The 12,719-nt window shown below is 47.0% G+C and overlaps 1 protein-coding gene across 1 annotated transcript in view; it reads left to right on the top strand.

Annotated features, from left to right (window-relative positions):
- Positions 1-12,719, top strand: part of LOC121271332 (adhesion G protein-coupled receptor E1-like) — an 80,407-nt gene that overhangs the window by 16,682 nt on the left and 51,006 nt on the right. Inside the window, exons 2-3 of the mRNA XM_041177271.1 lie at positions 5,228-5,317; positions 8,030-8,173. Of these exons, the coding sequence (XP_041033205.1) occupies positions 5,228-5,317; positions 8,030-8,173 (234 nt within the window). The remainder of the gene's footprint in view (positions 1-5,227; positions 5,318-8,029; positions 8,174-12,719) is intronic.

Here is a 12,719-nt window from a genome sequence, read left to right as displayed (position 1 = left end):
TTTCTTGTATCTCCCTCCTCCCTCCTGCCTCAACTGCTTCGAGTAATGAATGGCTGAGTGAAACCAAGGCTCTCTGGGTTTGAATCCCTGGTCTGTGCCAATCTTGCCCAGTCCATGGGGAGGTGCTGGCCTAGTGGTATTCGTCACTAGACTAGTATCCCAGAGACCCAGGGTAATGCTCAGGGGACCCAGGTTTGAATCCTCCAAAGGCAGATGGTAGAATTTGAACTCAATAAAAATCTGGAATTAAAAGTCTAATGATGTCCATGAAACCATTGCCGATTGTTGTAAAAACCCGTCTGGTTCACTGATGTCCTTTAGGGAAGGAAATCTGCCGTCCTTACCTGGTCTGGCCTACCTGTGACTCCAGACCCACAGCAATGTGGTTGACTCTTAACTGCCCTCTGAACAAGGGCAATTAGGGATGGGCAATAAATGCTGGCCTAGCCAGTGACGCCCACATCCCGTGAATAAATATGAAAAAAATACCTCAGAGCCCTGGCTGCTCAAGAGGGAAATGGTTACAGTGCTGCAAATGGACAAGGAGCAAGGCCTAGAGCAGGCCTGAAGCCTGTGTTCCATGGTCCATCCCTGTGTCGAAGAGGTTAGGTGTAGTTTGCCAAAGCTGGGTCCCAGTGTCACTGGCATGTGATAGGAGAGGACCTTGTCTCTCATGAACAGAATGCTGGTCTCTCCCTGGAACATTTGGCTCCAAGCATTTTGGATTCTGATGTCCCTAAGGTGGGCTGAAAATGGAAGAGACCCTTGAATGAAACCAGGATGGTAACTTGCATACTGATGTTGGATGTGGAACATTGGGAATCCCATGCATGGCACTTGATGCGGGCCAATGCCGATGGGTACAGACAGACAGCACCCGCTGCCAGCTTCAGACAGTGTTGAGTTTGCTACATACAAGCAGCTGCTTGCGTGCTGCCACCTGAATCTGAAACTGCTTTGTGTGTCAGTGAAACTCAGAAAGCTTTTCATCTACATAAAGCCAGCTCATTTCCAACCAGGGCTCATGTTTCGAAAAGGCAAGTGGTTCAAGCACATCATCAGCAAGTTTAGATGCAGTGGTCTATCTGAAACATTGCTGCCGCTTGCCAAGGAATTTCCCCAAAGTCTCTCACCAAAGCTTGTAGAAGAACTAATCATCATATAGCGAGATGCCAGACACACAATACTGAGATTATCTCTATAAATAGAGGCCCTGGATTAAGTGTCATGGTAACATACCAATACCTTGTTCCTCAATACGAGCAGTGTGTCCCCTCCTCTCTCCCTCTAACTCACAATGTGTGCCCGTCTCTCACATAATGGTGTACCTCTCTCTCCCCCTCCCTTACAGACAGTATGTCCCATGCTCTCTCACACACACAGTGTGTACCTCTCTCTCTCCCTCTCTCTCACAGACCGTATGTCCCATTCTCTCTCTCTCTCACACACACAGTGTGTTCCTCTCATTCTCTCACACACAGTGTGTACCTCTCTCTCTCTCTCTCACAGAACAGTATGTCCCATTCTCTCTCACACACATATTGTGTTCCTCTCTCGCTCTCTCTCACACACAGTGTGTACCTCTCTCTCTCTCACACACAGTGTATTCCTCTCTCACTCTCTCTCTCACACACACAGTGTGTTCCTCTCTCTCTCTCTCACACAGACATACACAGTATGTACCTCTCTCTCTCACAGACAGTATGTCCCATTCTCTCTCACACACATATTGTGTTCCTCTCTCGCTCTCTCTCACACACAGTGTGTACCTCTCTCTCTCTCTCACACAGACATACACAGTATGTACCTCTCTCTCTCACAGACAGTATTTCCTATTCTCTCTCACACACAGTGTGTACCTCTCTCTCACACACACACAAACACACAGTGTGTACCTCTCCCTCTCTCTCACACATACACAGTGTGCACCTCTCCCTCTCTTTCACGCATACACAGTGTGTACCTCTCTCTCTCTCCCTCTCTCTCACAGACAGTATGTCCCATTCTCTCTCACACACAGTGTGTTCCTCTCTCTCTCTCTCTCTCTCTCTCTCACACACACACACACACAGTGCGTACCTCTCCCTCTCTCTCTCTCTCTCATATACACAGTGTGTACCTCTCTCCCACTCTCCCTCACAGACTGTATGTCCCATTCTCTATCTCTCTCACAGTCTCTCTCTCACAAACACAGATAATGTGCTCCCTTCTCTTTCTTTCACAATATGCCTTCTCTCTCTCTCTCTCTGTCTCTCTCACACACAGTGTGACCCCACTCTCTTTCTTTATCTCAAAATATGCCTCCTCTCTCTATCACACATACAGACAGTGTCTCTTTCTCGCTCACTCAGGATACCACCCCTCTATCTTTCTCTCACAATATACCTCCTCTTTCTCTCTCATTGACAGTGTCTCTCTCTCTCACAGACTGCATCTCTCTCACATACACACAGACAGCATCTCTCTCTCTCACACACATATAGACAGTGTGCCCTCTCTTTCTCTCACAATTTGCCTCCTCTCTCTCTCTCTCTCTCTCATTCTATTTCTTGTTCTCCCTCCCTCCCTCTCTCTCTCAGTGTCTCTCACATACACACAGATGGTGTGCCCATCTCTCTCACAGTGAAATAGTGACTGAGATGAATATCATGTGCACCCACAATGCGTGCCCCCAACTAAACCATTCAAAAGTGGATTACTCAGCAAAGGCACCAAGCCACTGGTGTATAAATGTTCCAAAGCGACTTGTTTCACTTCTGCATTTGACCAGTGATTTAGTTTCAACAGCAACAAACAGTGGTCGGTCTGTGGTTGATAATTTATGTACATTTCCTGGGCTCTGTTTGGGTTCTGATGTGACACTTCCTCCCTGGGAATCTAAGCACCCTGTTTGGTACGAGGCATTTTTGAGCAGGTTTGAAATTGCTTCTTTCAACTGTACCCAACCAACCAGAGGCACCTTCCTTTTAACCTAGTTTGAGGAGCTGACTGTCATTCATCCTCTGTGGTCATCATGTGATGCAGCTATGGTTGTGGTGGTTGGTGAGATAATAGCATGGCATTTGGTGGTATCGTGGCACTGTCACTGCACTAGTAATACAGAGGCCCTGGGGACGTGTGTTCAAATCTCACCCACATAGCTGGTGGAATGTGTAAATCTGAAATATATAGCCAGTCTCAGTAATGCTGGCCATGATATCTATCAATGGTCGTTGTTAAAAGCCCATCTGACCTACTTTAGGGATGGAAATCTACCACCCTTACCTGCTCTGGCCTACATGTCCCACAGCAATGCAGTTGACTCTTCACTCCCCTACGAAATGGCCTAGCAAACCACTCAGATCAAGGGCAGTTAGGTTAGGGATGGGCAACAAATGCTGGCCTTGCCAGTGACACCCACATCCCTTTAGAAAAATAATGTTTCAATTCATCAACTTAACTTGAAGCTACTGCAAGCTAAGCAAGAATTCTCATCAAGTCGCAAAATCAAGAGCCTCTCTCAAAGAGGTCAGCACACCATACCTATTCTCCGTTATTAGCCATACCTCAGTAAGTAGCCCCTGAGTCCAGAAGGTCCAAATCCCATGTTCTTGAGACTTAAGCACAAAATCACGCTGACAGTGCAGTACTGAGGGAATGCGACACTGTCGTCTCTCAGATGAGATGTTCCGCCAATACCCCATCTGCCCTCTCAGGTAGACCAAATGAAAGAAGAGTGTGGGAGTTCTCATTGTAGCGAGGCCAATATCCGACCTACATCACTAAAAGATGGTCATTGTTGCTTTGCTATTTGTGGGATCCTGCAGTGTCTGCACTGGCTGCTGTGTTTCCTAAATTAAAACTGTGCCTACGCTTCAATAAGTGCTTAATTGGCTGCAAAGGGTTTCCGCACATCCTGAGACCTGATAGGCGCTATATAAAGGCAAGTCTTTCTTGAAGCTCGATCGGGACAATCTCGCCGTCAGGAGTGGGTCTCACGCCTGCGATACAAGGTGCGGCCTTGACGCCTGGAATATTAACTTAGCTCCTCCCCCCACGAGGCGACACGTGTCCTGCAAGTTTAGCTCATTGTGTCACGCTAGAAGACTAAGGTAGGGCCCGTGGCGTCATCCCGAACAAAAGCAAAACCCTGCAGCTGTCGGAAGTCTGAAATAAAAGCAGGGAACGTTGGATATGCTCAGCAGGTTAGGCAGCACCCGGGGAAAGAGAAGCAGAGTTATAACGTTTCAGTTTGATGAACTTTTGTGAGAAGTTTTTTTTTCTTTTGGTGGGGGGGTGGGGGGTGGGTTAGATTTTGGGGCCCAAAAATAGGGGCGCCGGCCGGCAGTGCTGGTTTCTTGACCCAGCGCCCGCCATTTTTACCGAGGCGGGTTCCGGGCCGAGAGGTGGGCTGCCCTCTCCCGAGAGGTGGGCAGCCGGTCAAGAGCCCTTGTTAACCACACTTAAAAGGAGGCCCACTGCCATTTCCCCCTCAGCTTCCAGTTTACCCGACGGGGGCAGAGACAGCTTAACTGGGCTGGAATCAGGCACCCAGCTGCAGGCCGGGATTTCCGTGCTCCAGACAGGCCTAAAGGCCCCACTCCCCCCCCACCCCCCATACACCGCACGCCACCCCCATCACCAACCCCGCACCCTGCCGCCTGCCTGGGTGGGTGGGTTTTGCAACCAATGGCCGCCCTAAGGTGGGTCACCCCACCCCTTCCCCCTCCACCCATGCCCACCCCATGTAGTGACATCCTTTTTATTTAAACTTTTTTTTTTAAAAAAAAATCATTAGTGAGAGGGCGGCCTCCATGTTGAAGCGCCCTCTCAGTCCCTGACCCTTTGCTGCAGGGGGCCGCTGCTCCTCCCGAGTTGGAAGGCCTCAGACCGGCCCTCCGGCTTTGAGAGCCCGCCCACCGCCCTCAACCAGGGCAGGGAACCTGACTTCATACCGACGAAGGGGACCACCCCAGTCAAAGTCCCAAGGGCGTGCCCGCTTCCGCGATCCCCGTCCCACCCCACCTCCCCTCCCACACCCTCCCCAGCAACCCCCGGCCACCATTCTGGGAACTGGAAACAGTTCTGACCCCCTCCTCCCCCCATCCCTGGAGGGAGGGCCCAGCTCCCAGAGTGAGTGAGTGAAGTCGAGGTGATTTCATCAGAATCAACCAGTTCCACCTGTTTTCTTGGCCATACAAATTACATTAACAAAAGGTGCAACATGACTGTTTGTTCTTCTTCATAGTGGTTTATCTCTCTTTCTCTTGCGATCAATATGTCATGGGTCAGACGTGTGAATACGGGTACACAAGCAACAGCAATGGAACATGTGTCGGTGAGTGTGAGGTTTATTTTTAAACATTTGATTATCATACCGAAACAGTTCATCTTCAGTGACTTATCATGCATCTCCTTACAGCTTCAGCTCTTGCCCTTTATCCGCCTTTCGAGTTTTTATTGTCTTTAACCTTCACTTAAACATGGGCCAGGGTTTTGCCCTCGCCGGGCAGGAGCGAGCGGGATGCCAACCGCCACCCTCAATCGGGCTGCGACCACGGATTTCACTCTGGGCGGGCCTTAACGCGCTCAGCGTTGCCTATGTGGAGTAGTGGGGGTGGGGGGGGACTGGGGGAAGGAGGAGGAGGGTGGGCGCGGAGGTTTGTACATGGGCACAAGGGAGTGCGAGGTAAAGCTCCCAGAGGCGCAGAGGGCTGCCTCGGGGGAGATGAAGGTAAAAGGGAAATAAAAGGGAAAGAATTTGAAAAAGTTTAAAAGCACGCCCCCCTCCCCCCCACCTCCTTGTGACCCTGTCCCAGGAGCAGGGGCACATTAGGAATTAGCTTGAAAATGGCAGATCGAAACCTCATCCCACCCGTCGATGAGGTCTCCTTAAAAAAAAACCCAAAGGCCGCTTGGCCTATTCTCTCGCCCCCGCCAACCGTAAGGGTTGGACCAGCAGAGAAAAATTTAGTTCGATTAGACCTTCAACGGCCTTAATGGGCCTGTTAATTGTTGCCAGGCCCGCTGCTGACTCCCACGCACACTTGCCAACCCGAAATATCGGGGCGCTTGCCCGACGTCGTTTTACACTCATTCGGGTGGGACACTCGTCCGCCTGACAAGTTCTGGCCGTAGTTCTAGGTTTTGATTTTTTTTTTACCAGGTTATTCCAACAGGATGTGGCTTTATTGAAACCCGATCCTGAGCAGATAAGGCCTTGCCTTAGAGGTTTGAGATTGAACCACAGTTTTACTTCGCTTGGGTTTTCCTGAAGACCATGGCTCACCAAACTCACCTAGCGTAACGGAGGGAGTTGAAGTGCTAATGTCGGATTGCCAGTAAATCCAATATTCCTGTAACGGTGAGGTCAAAGGAAAGCCACAAATCGACGGGAGGGAAAAGGAGGAGGACTGGTTATTTTTTTTTTAAAAAAAAGCAAAATAAAGAAATATTGAAAAAGAAAATGGCAGCCAGAAAGTGAGCTCTGCAAGCGGGGGAAAAAATGAGGGAATTGTGGCTTTCTTTCACCAATGAGGCGATTGTGACAAGAACCAAGATTTCTGACAAAGCTTATCAAGGAACAGTCACTTCCCTATTGGGAAGGATTTAAATAGCAAAGGGGGCATTTGCAAACTAGAAAGCAAAGCAAAAAACAGGAAGAGAAGTTAAATCACTTCACTTAAAGGATTGCAGAGTTAAGTGAGAAGTTACAGGAGAAGGCCCTGCAAATGGATTCACAGAGAAATGTGATGGTTATCTGAGGAGGGAGAGAGGAGATTAATGGGATAGGTGGGTAGAATCAGAGTTGTTACAGCACAGAAAGAGGCCATTTGGCCTGTCGTGACAGCTTCTGTTCTCCTTATGAGCAATTTACCTAGCGCCAAGACGTAGCTTGGCTGGTGGTGAGAAAGCCCCTCCCCGTCAGATCCTTCCAACATGCCAGGAGTCTCACCCCCTCCACACGTTGCCCTCGAGGTGGCTGTGGTGGGGAAGAGACCGTTGTTCACCTCCTTGTGGATTGTGCCTTTGCAAAAAAGGTCTGGAGAGAGATGCAGTGGTTTCTGTCGAGGTTCATCCCGAGCAGTGCTGTGACACAGGACTCTATGCTCTACAGGCTGTTCCCAGGGACACAAACAGAGACAAACATCAACTGCAGCTGGACGATCATCAACTCGGTGAAAGACGCTCTTTGGTCTCCCCAAAACTTGTTGGTCTTCCAGTGCAAAGAGTTGTCCCCGACTGAGTGTTGCAGACTGGCACATTCCAAGGTCCAGGACTACGTGCTGAGGGACACATTAAAGCTTGGGGCAGCTGCCGCAAAGGCCCAATGGGGAAAGGTCACTGTCTAAGACCTTCCTGCCATAGTGCACCAAGGGACTGGGAATTGTATAGACCCCTCGGGCTGTACAGCTCAAAATGAATGTATGAATTGAAGACTAATTGTATTATAATTGTTTTGAAGCACTTTCAGAGTGCAGCATGATGTATGTTGATAACTCCAATACCATTGCACTGTCTGACTGTCTGTAATGACCATACTGAAATGGCTGGAATATTCATTGATTGTACTGAAGCACCTTCTGATCCAGGTGTAAAAGTTGCATCTGATTACACTTTTTGTGATGGCCATTTAGAAATGCTTTGTAATGTTCTTCCAGATATTTTATGAATAAAGAATATTTTTTTAAAAAAATAAAATTTACATAGTGCCATTCTCCTGCCTTTTCCCCATAACCCCGCACATTCTTTCTTTTCAGGCAACAGTCGAATTCTCTCTGTTATCTGAAGGGGGAGTATGCGCAGAGCTATGGACTACAGTAGATGAAGTTGACTTGCAAAAAATGATCTCTTTCTCTCAGATTACTTTCATCCACCTGACTTCCATCTTTCCTGTGCTCAATGGCCTCTTCCTGCTCCTAACAATTCTTAGGATGGGGCAGGGTTGACCTTTAATCCCATCAATCAGGCTCGAGTTAGAATACAACATTAAAATGCCACTAGTGTATCCAGTTCCTCCTTTCCTGATGTCATTTTCTGTCCATTGCAGATGAGGACGAGTGCCTCACTAGTCCATGTGGACCCTATTCAACCTGCCACAACAGGATTGGAGGGTTTCACTGCAGCTGCCAGCATGGTTTTGCCTCAGCTTTCAACCAACTTCTCAATGGTACACGTGTGTCCTTTTGCCGAGGTCAGTATAATTACAAAGCTGAGATCGGATCTCTGAGACAGCCTAGGGGCAATTTGCTATGTAATGGGAAAAAGCCAAATCAATAAACTTACTCAGGCAGTGAAGAGATATTACAACCTAGGAGAAACCCTGAACTGAACTGGACTCGAGTATTGTTGAAAAAAGAGACAGGTTGAAGCTTTTCACCTTGCACTCATCAGGTCACTCCACAAGAATACCAGAGTTCACTTGCCAACCAATCAGCACTCTCTTCATATACAGTATAAATTGTTGCTTTCCCCTTGTATTGGTATTCTTGTGAAGTGTCCTGATGAGTGCAAGACAAAAAGATTTGACATGTCACTTTTTTCAGCAATACTCAAGTTCTGTCACACCAAATGAATATTTGAACTGGACTTCCTGCGAGAGACTTGTATCAGGAACTACTGGGAATTGTAACCATTGCAAATCGCATGTTGGTTTACCTACAGGCAGTACAGGGATCAAGACGTTCAGGGGCAGGACTAGATTTTATAGGTTAGGTTTTGCTTTAGATATTGCCTCAGGTACAGCTACGTTGGTTAACATTGTGAACGGCTCTGATAGAGAAAATAAGGAGAATCTACTTCCACTGATGGGGTTGGCCCGGATCCAGGGCACACAGATTAAAGGACATTGGCAAAAGAACCAGAGACGAGATGAGGAGAAACTTATGTTATGCAGCGAGTTGCTACGATCTGGAATGCACTGCCTGAAAGTTGTGGTGGATGCAGATTCTAAAGAGGCTTTGGTTTCACCCAGCCATTGCCGGATCGATGCTTAATAGTTTTGAGCACAGACATGTAATCCTATATTCCATAGTAATCAAATCAGGTGCGGAATGAATGCCATTCATGTGGTATTTCAGAAATCCCATAATGACAGTATGATCTGGGATTTCTGTAAATACATTTACACTAAGTGAAGAAAGTAATTTCTAAATGCAGACTGAACTTCATATTACAGTATAATGTGACATTAGGTTTAATGACCATCACCATCTCCTGTCTAATTTTCGAGATGCTAAATATTGTACAGTCAGAATGTTCGGTTCAGGCTAATATGACCAGTTGGATTTAGCTGCAATGCAGTTATACAGAAGCAACCTCTGAAGATTACGCAGTGGTGTGAAATGTTTAATTTCCAATTCTGATCGTCATTTGGCTTCCCGATCAGAGTTTCCTATTTGCCCAGCACAACCTAGGTTGAGGTTATTTAGTCATTTCATGAAGGACATGTAGCAACCAGAAGCAACTGTCACTAGTGCAGACCAGATTTGAACATAGTTCCCATCTGAAAGGCTAGCAAAGAACCTACTGTTCCACCAGTTATCCCAAGCTCATCATTCTTATTTTGCAGATACGAACGAGTGTGACTCTGGTCCATGTGGGCCCACTGCATTCTGTCACAACACTGAAGGGAGTTTTTACTGTACTTGTGCTAAAGGATTTTACCCACATTCCGGAAATTATAAATTCGCTGGTGAAGCTGAGTCCCACTGTAGAGGTGAATACAATGAGAGACTTGACATTGTTCTTAAGTAATATTTATGTTTTCATTGCTCACTCCTTGCTCGAAGTCTGCTCCCACAATATGCTACCGTTTTTCCTTTATCATCATCATCCCAGGCCTCAACAGACACATCTTCTCAATAAGACTCAATATTTGCTCCTTTCACCCATCTCAGTTCATCGCCTGTAGCTTAATAACGACTCCTTCCTTCAATCCTGACCATTATCATTATCCACCCCTTCCCTTTGAGTATTGTTCTTCCCCATCGAAGCTGACTAGTCAATCTTCTCTTAACGTCTACCCTGAAACCCTTCTTTTGTCCCCAACTATTGACTCAGTTCCAATCCCACCTCCACTTTAATGTATCCCTCGGTGGAATGAGTCACTTCAGTGCTCACCTCTCCCACCACTCCCCATTCAAATCCATTCAATCTGGCTCCTGTCTCAATTCTAGCACAGTGACTGCCACGGTCAAAGTTATGTACCAACCACATTTGGTGTGACTGTTTACAGTCCATCAGCCTTGCTTATCTTCCTCAGTACATCTGAGATTTTTGGAACAGCCAACTACGCTTTCCTGAGTGATTGCTTTGACCCCATATAGTCCATCTCCTTATTAATATTGTCACTTTGTTCCTTTCTCAAGGGAGGCAGTGCCTCTCCTGCTAGGATCTCTCCTCCAGTGCTCAATGGTCACCACCAAAGCTTTCATCCTTCGATTCCTCATAATTCTCATCCACACACTGGCCACTAGCCAAATGGTCTGTAATCATGGGTTAAACTTCACTATACTTGTTGTTTATATCCAGTTTTACCTGTCCATCAGCACTCACGGTTGCAAAACCTCTGCTGTGCCCTTTGTTTAATTGTCAAACCTCATTGCTGCTCTGCATCAGCAAGACCAAAGGCATCAGAGTATATTGTGACATTGTATGACAGCGTTTTATGGGTGATAGTGAATCAGATGTCCGTCTTGCATCCCTTCCAATTCATACTTCTATTGACTGCGATGGAATTATAAATCAGGAGAGATGTAAAACCGGTTGCCAATGCACAATTATCCATTTTACACCATTGTATCAAGACAGGGTCCTTCCCATTGTGTTTGCCTCATGCCAAATTTATAGCATCTTAGGCTATGATCCCATTCCTTTCCTACTTAAGCTCAAGCTGAATATATACAACCTCAGTGTACCTCAGGGGTAACATATTACTAGGAGATTGGTTGACTGGCAGAAAACAGAGAGTATGCATAAATGGGTCTTTTTCTGATCAGCAGGATGTGACGAGTGGAGTCCTGCAGGGGTCCTCAACTTTTTACAATTTATATCAATGACCTAGATGAGGGGAGCCAAGGCATGGTAGCTAAATATCTAGATGACACAAAGATAGGTTGGAAAGTATGTTGTGAAGAGGACATAAGGAGGTTGCAGATACATATAGATAGGTTGAGTGAGTGGGCAAAATCTGACAGATGGAATATAATGTGGGAAAATGTGAAGTTGTTCACTCTGGCAGGAAGAGTAAAGAGGGAAAGAATTACTTAGGCAGAAAATGGCTGCAGAATTCCTAGGTGCAGAGGGATCTAGGTGTTCTAGTGCAAGTTTTTTTAATTCATTCATGGGATGTGGGTTTCGCTGGCTGGGCCAGCATTTATTGCCCATCTCTAATTGCCCTTGAGAAGGTGATGGTGAGCTGCCTTCTTGAACCACTGCAACGCATGTGGTGTAGGTACACCCACAGTGCTGTTAGGAAAGGAATTCCAGGTTTTTGACCCAGCAACAGTGAAGGAATGGCAATATATTTCCTAGTCAGTATGGTGAGTGACTCAGAGGGGGTTTTCCAGGTGGTGGTGTTCCCATCTATCTGCTGCCCTTGTCCTTCTAGAAGGTAATGGTTGTGGTTTGGATGGTGCTGTCTATGGAGCGTTGGTGAATTCCTGCAGTTCATCATGTAGATGATACACACTGCTGCTACTGTGCATCAGTGGTGGGGGGAGTAAATGTTGTGGATGTGGTGCCAATCAAGCGGGCTGCTTTGTCCTGGATAGTGTCAAGCTTCTTTAGTGTTGTGGGAGTTGCACTCATCCAGGCAAGTGGGGAGTATTCCATTACACTCTTGACTTGTGGCATTGTAGATGGTGGACAGGCTTTGGGGAATTAGGAGGTGAGTTACTCATCACACAATTCCTAGACTCTGACCTACTCTTGTAACCACAGTATTTATATGGCTAGTCCAGCTCAGTTCCTGGTCAATGATAACCCCAGGATGTTGATAGTGGGGGATAAAGTGATGGCAATGCCATTGACCATCAAGGGGCAATAGTTGGATTCCCCCTTGCTGGAGATGCTCATTGCCTGACACTTGTGTGGCGCGAATGTTACTTGCAACTTGTCAGCCCAAGCCTGGATATTGTCCAGGTCTTGCTGCATTTGGACATGGACTGCTTCAGTATCTGAGGAGCTGTGAATGGTGCTGAACATTGTGCAATCATCAGTGAACATCCCCACTTTTGACCTCATGATGGAAGGAAGGTCATTGATGAAGCAGCTGAAGATGGTTGGGCCGAGGACACTACCCTGAGGAACTCCTGCAGTGATCTCCTGGAACTGAGATGACTGACCTCCAACAACCACAACCATCTTCCTTTGTGCTAGGTATGACTCCAACCAGCAGAGATCTTTCACCCTGATTCCCATTGACTCCAGTTTTGCTAAGGCTCCTTGATACCACACTCTGTCAAATGCTGCCTTGATGTCAGGGGCAGTCACTCTCACCTCACCTCGGGAGTTTAACTCTTTTGTCTATGTTTGAAGCAAGGCTGTAACGAGGTCAGGAGCTGAGTGGCCCTGTGGAACCCAAACTGGGCATCAGTGACCATGTTATTGCTAAGCAAATGCTGCTTGATAGCACTGTTGATGACCCCTTCCATTACTTTACTGATGATTGAGAGTAGACTGAAGGGGCGGTAATTGGCCGGGTTGGATTTGTCCTGCTTTTTGTGTACAGGACATAC

The sequence above is a fragment of the Carcharodon carcharias genome, chromosome 30, assembly GCF_017639515.1.
Source record: "Carcharodon carcharias isolate sCarCar2 chromosome 30, sCarCar2.pri, whole genome shotgun sequence".
NCBI lineage: Eukaryota > Metazoa > Chordata > Chondrichthyes > Lamniformes > Lamnidae > Carcharodon > Carcharodon carcharias.
The sequence above is the reverse complement of the archived record's forward strand: the minus strand, read 5'-3'. Positions and strand labels throughout refer to the sequence as shown.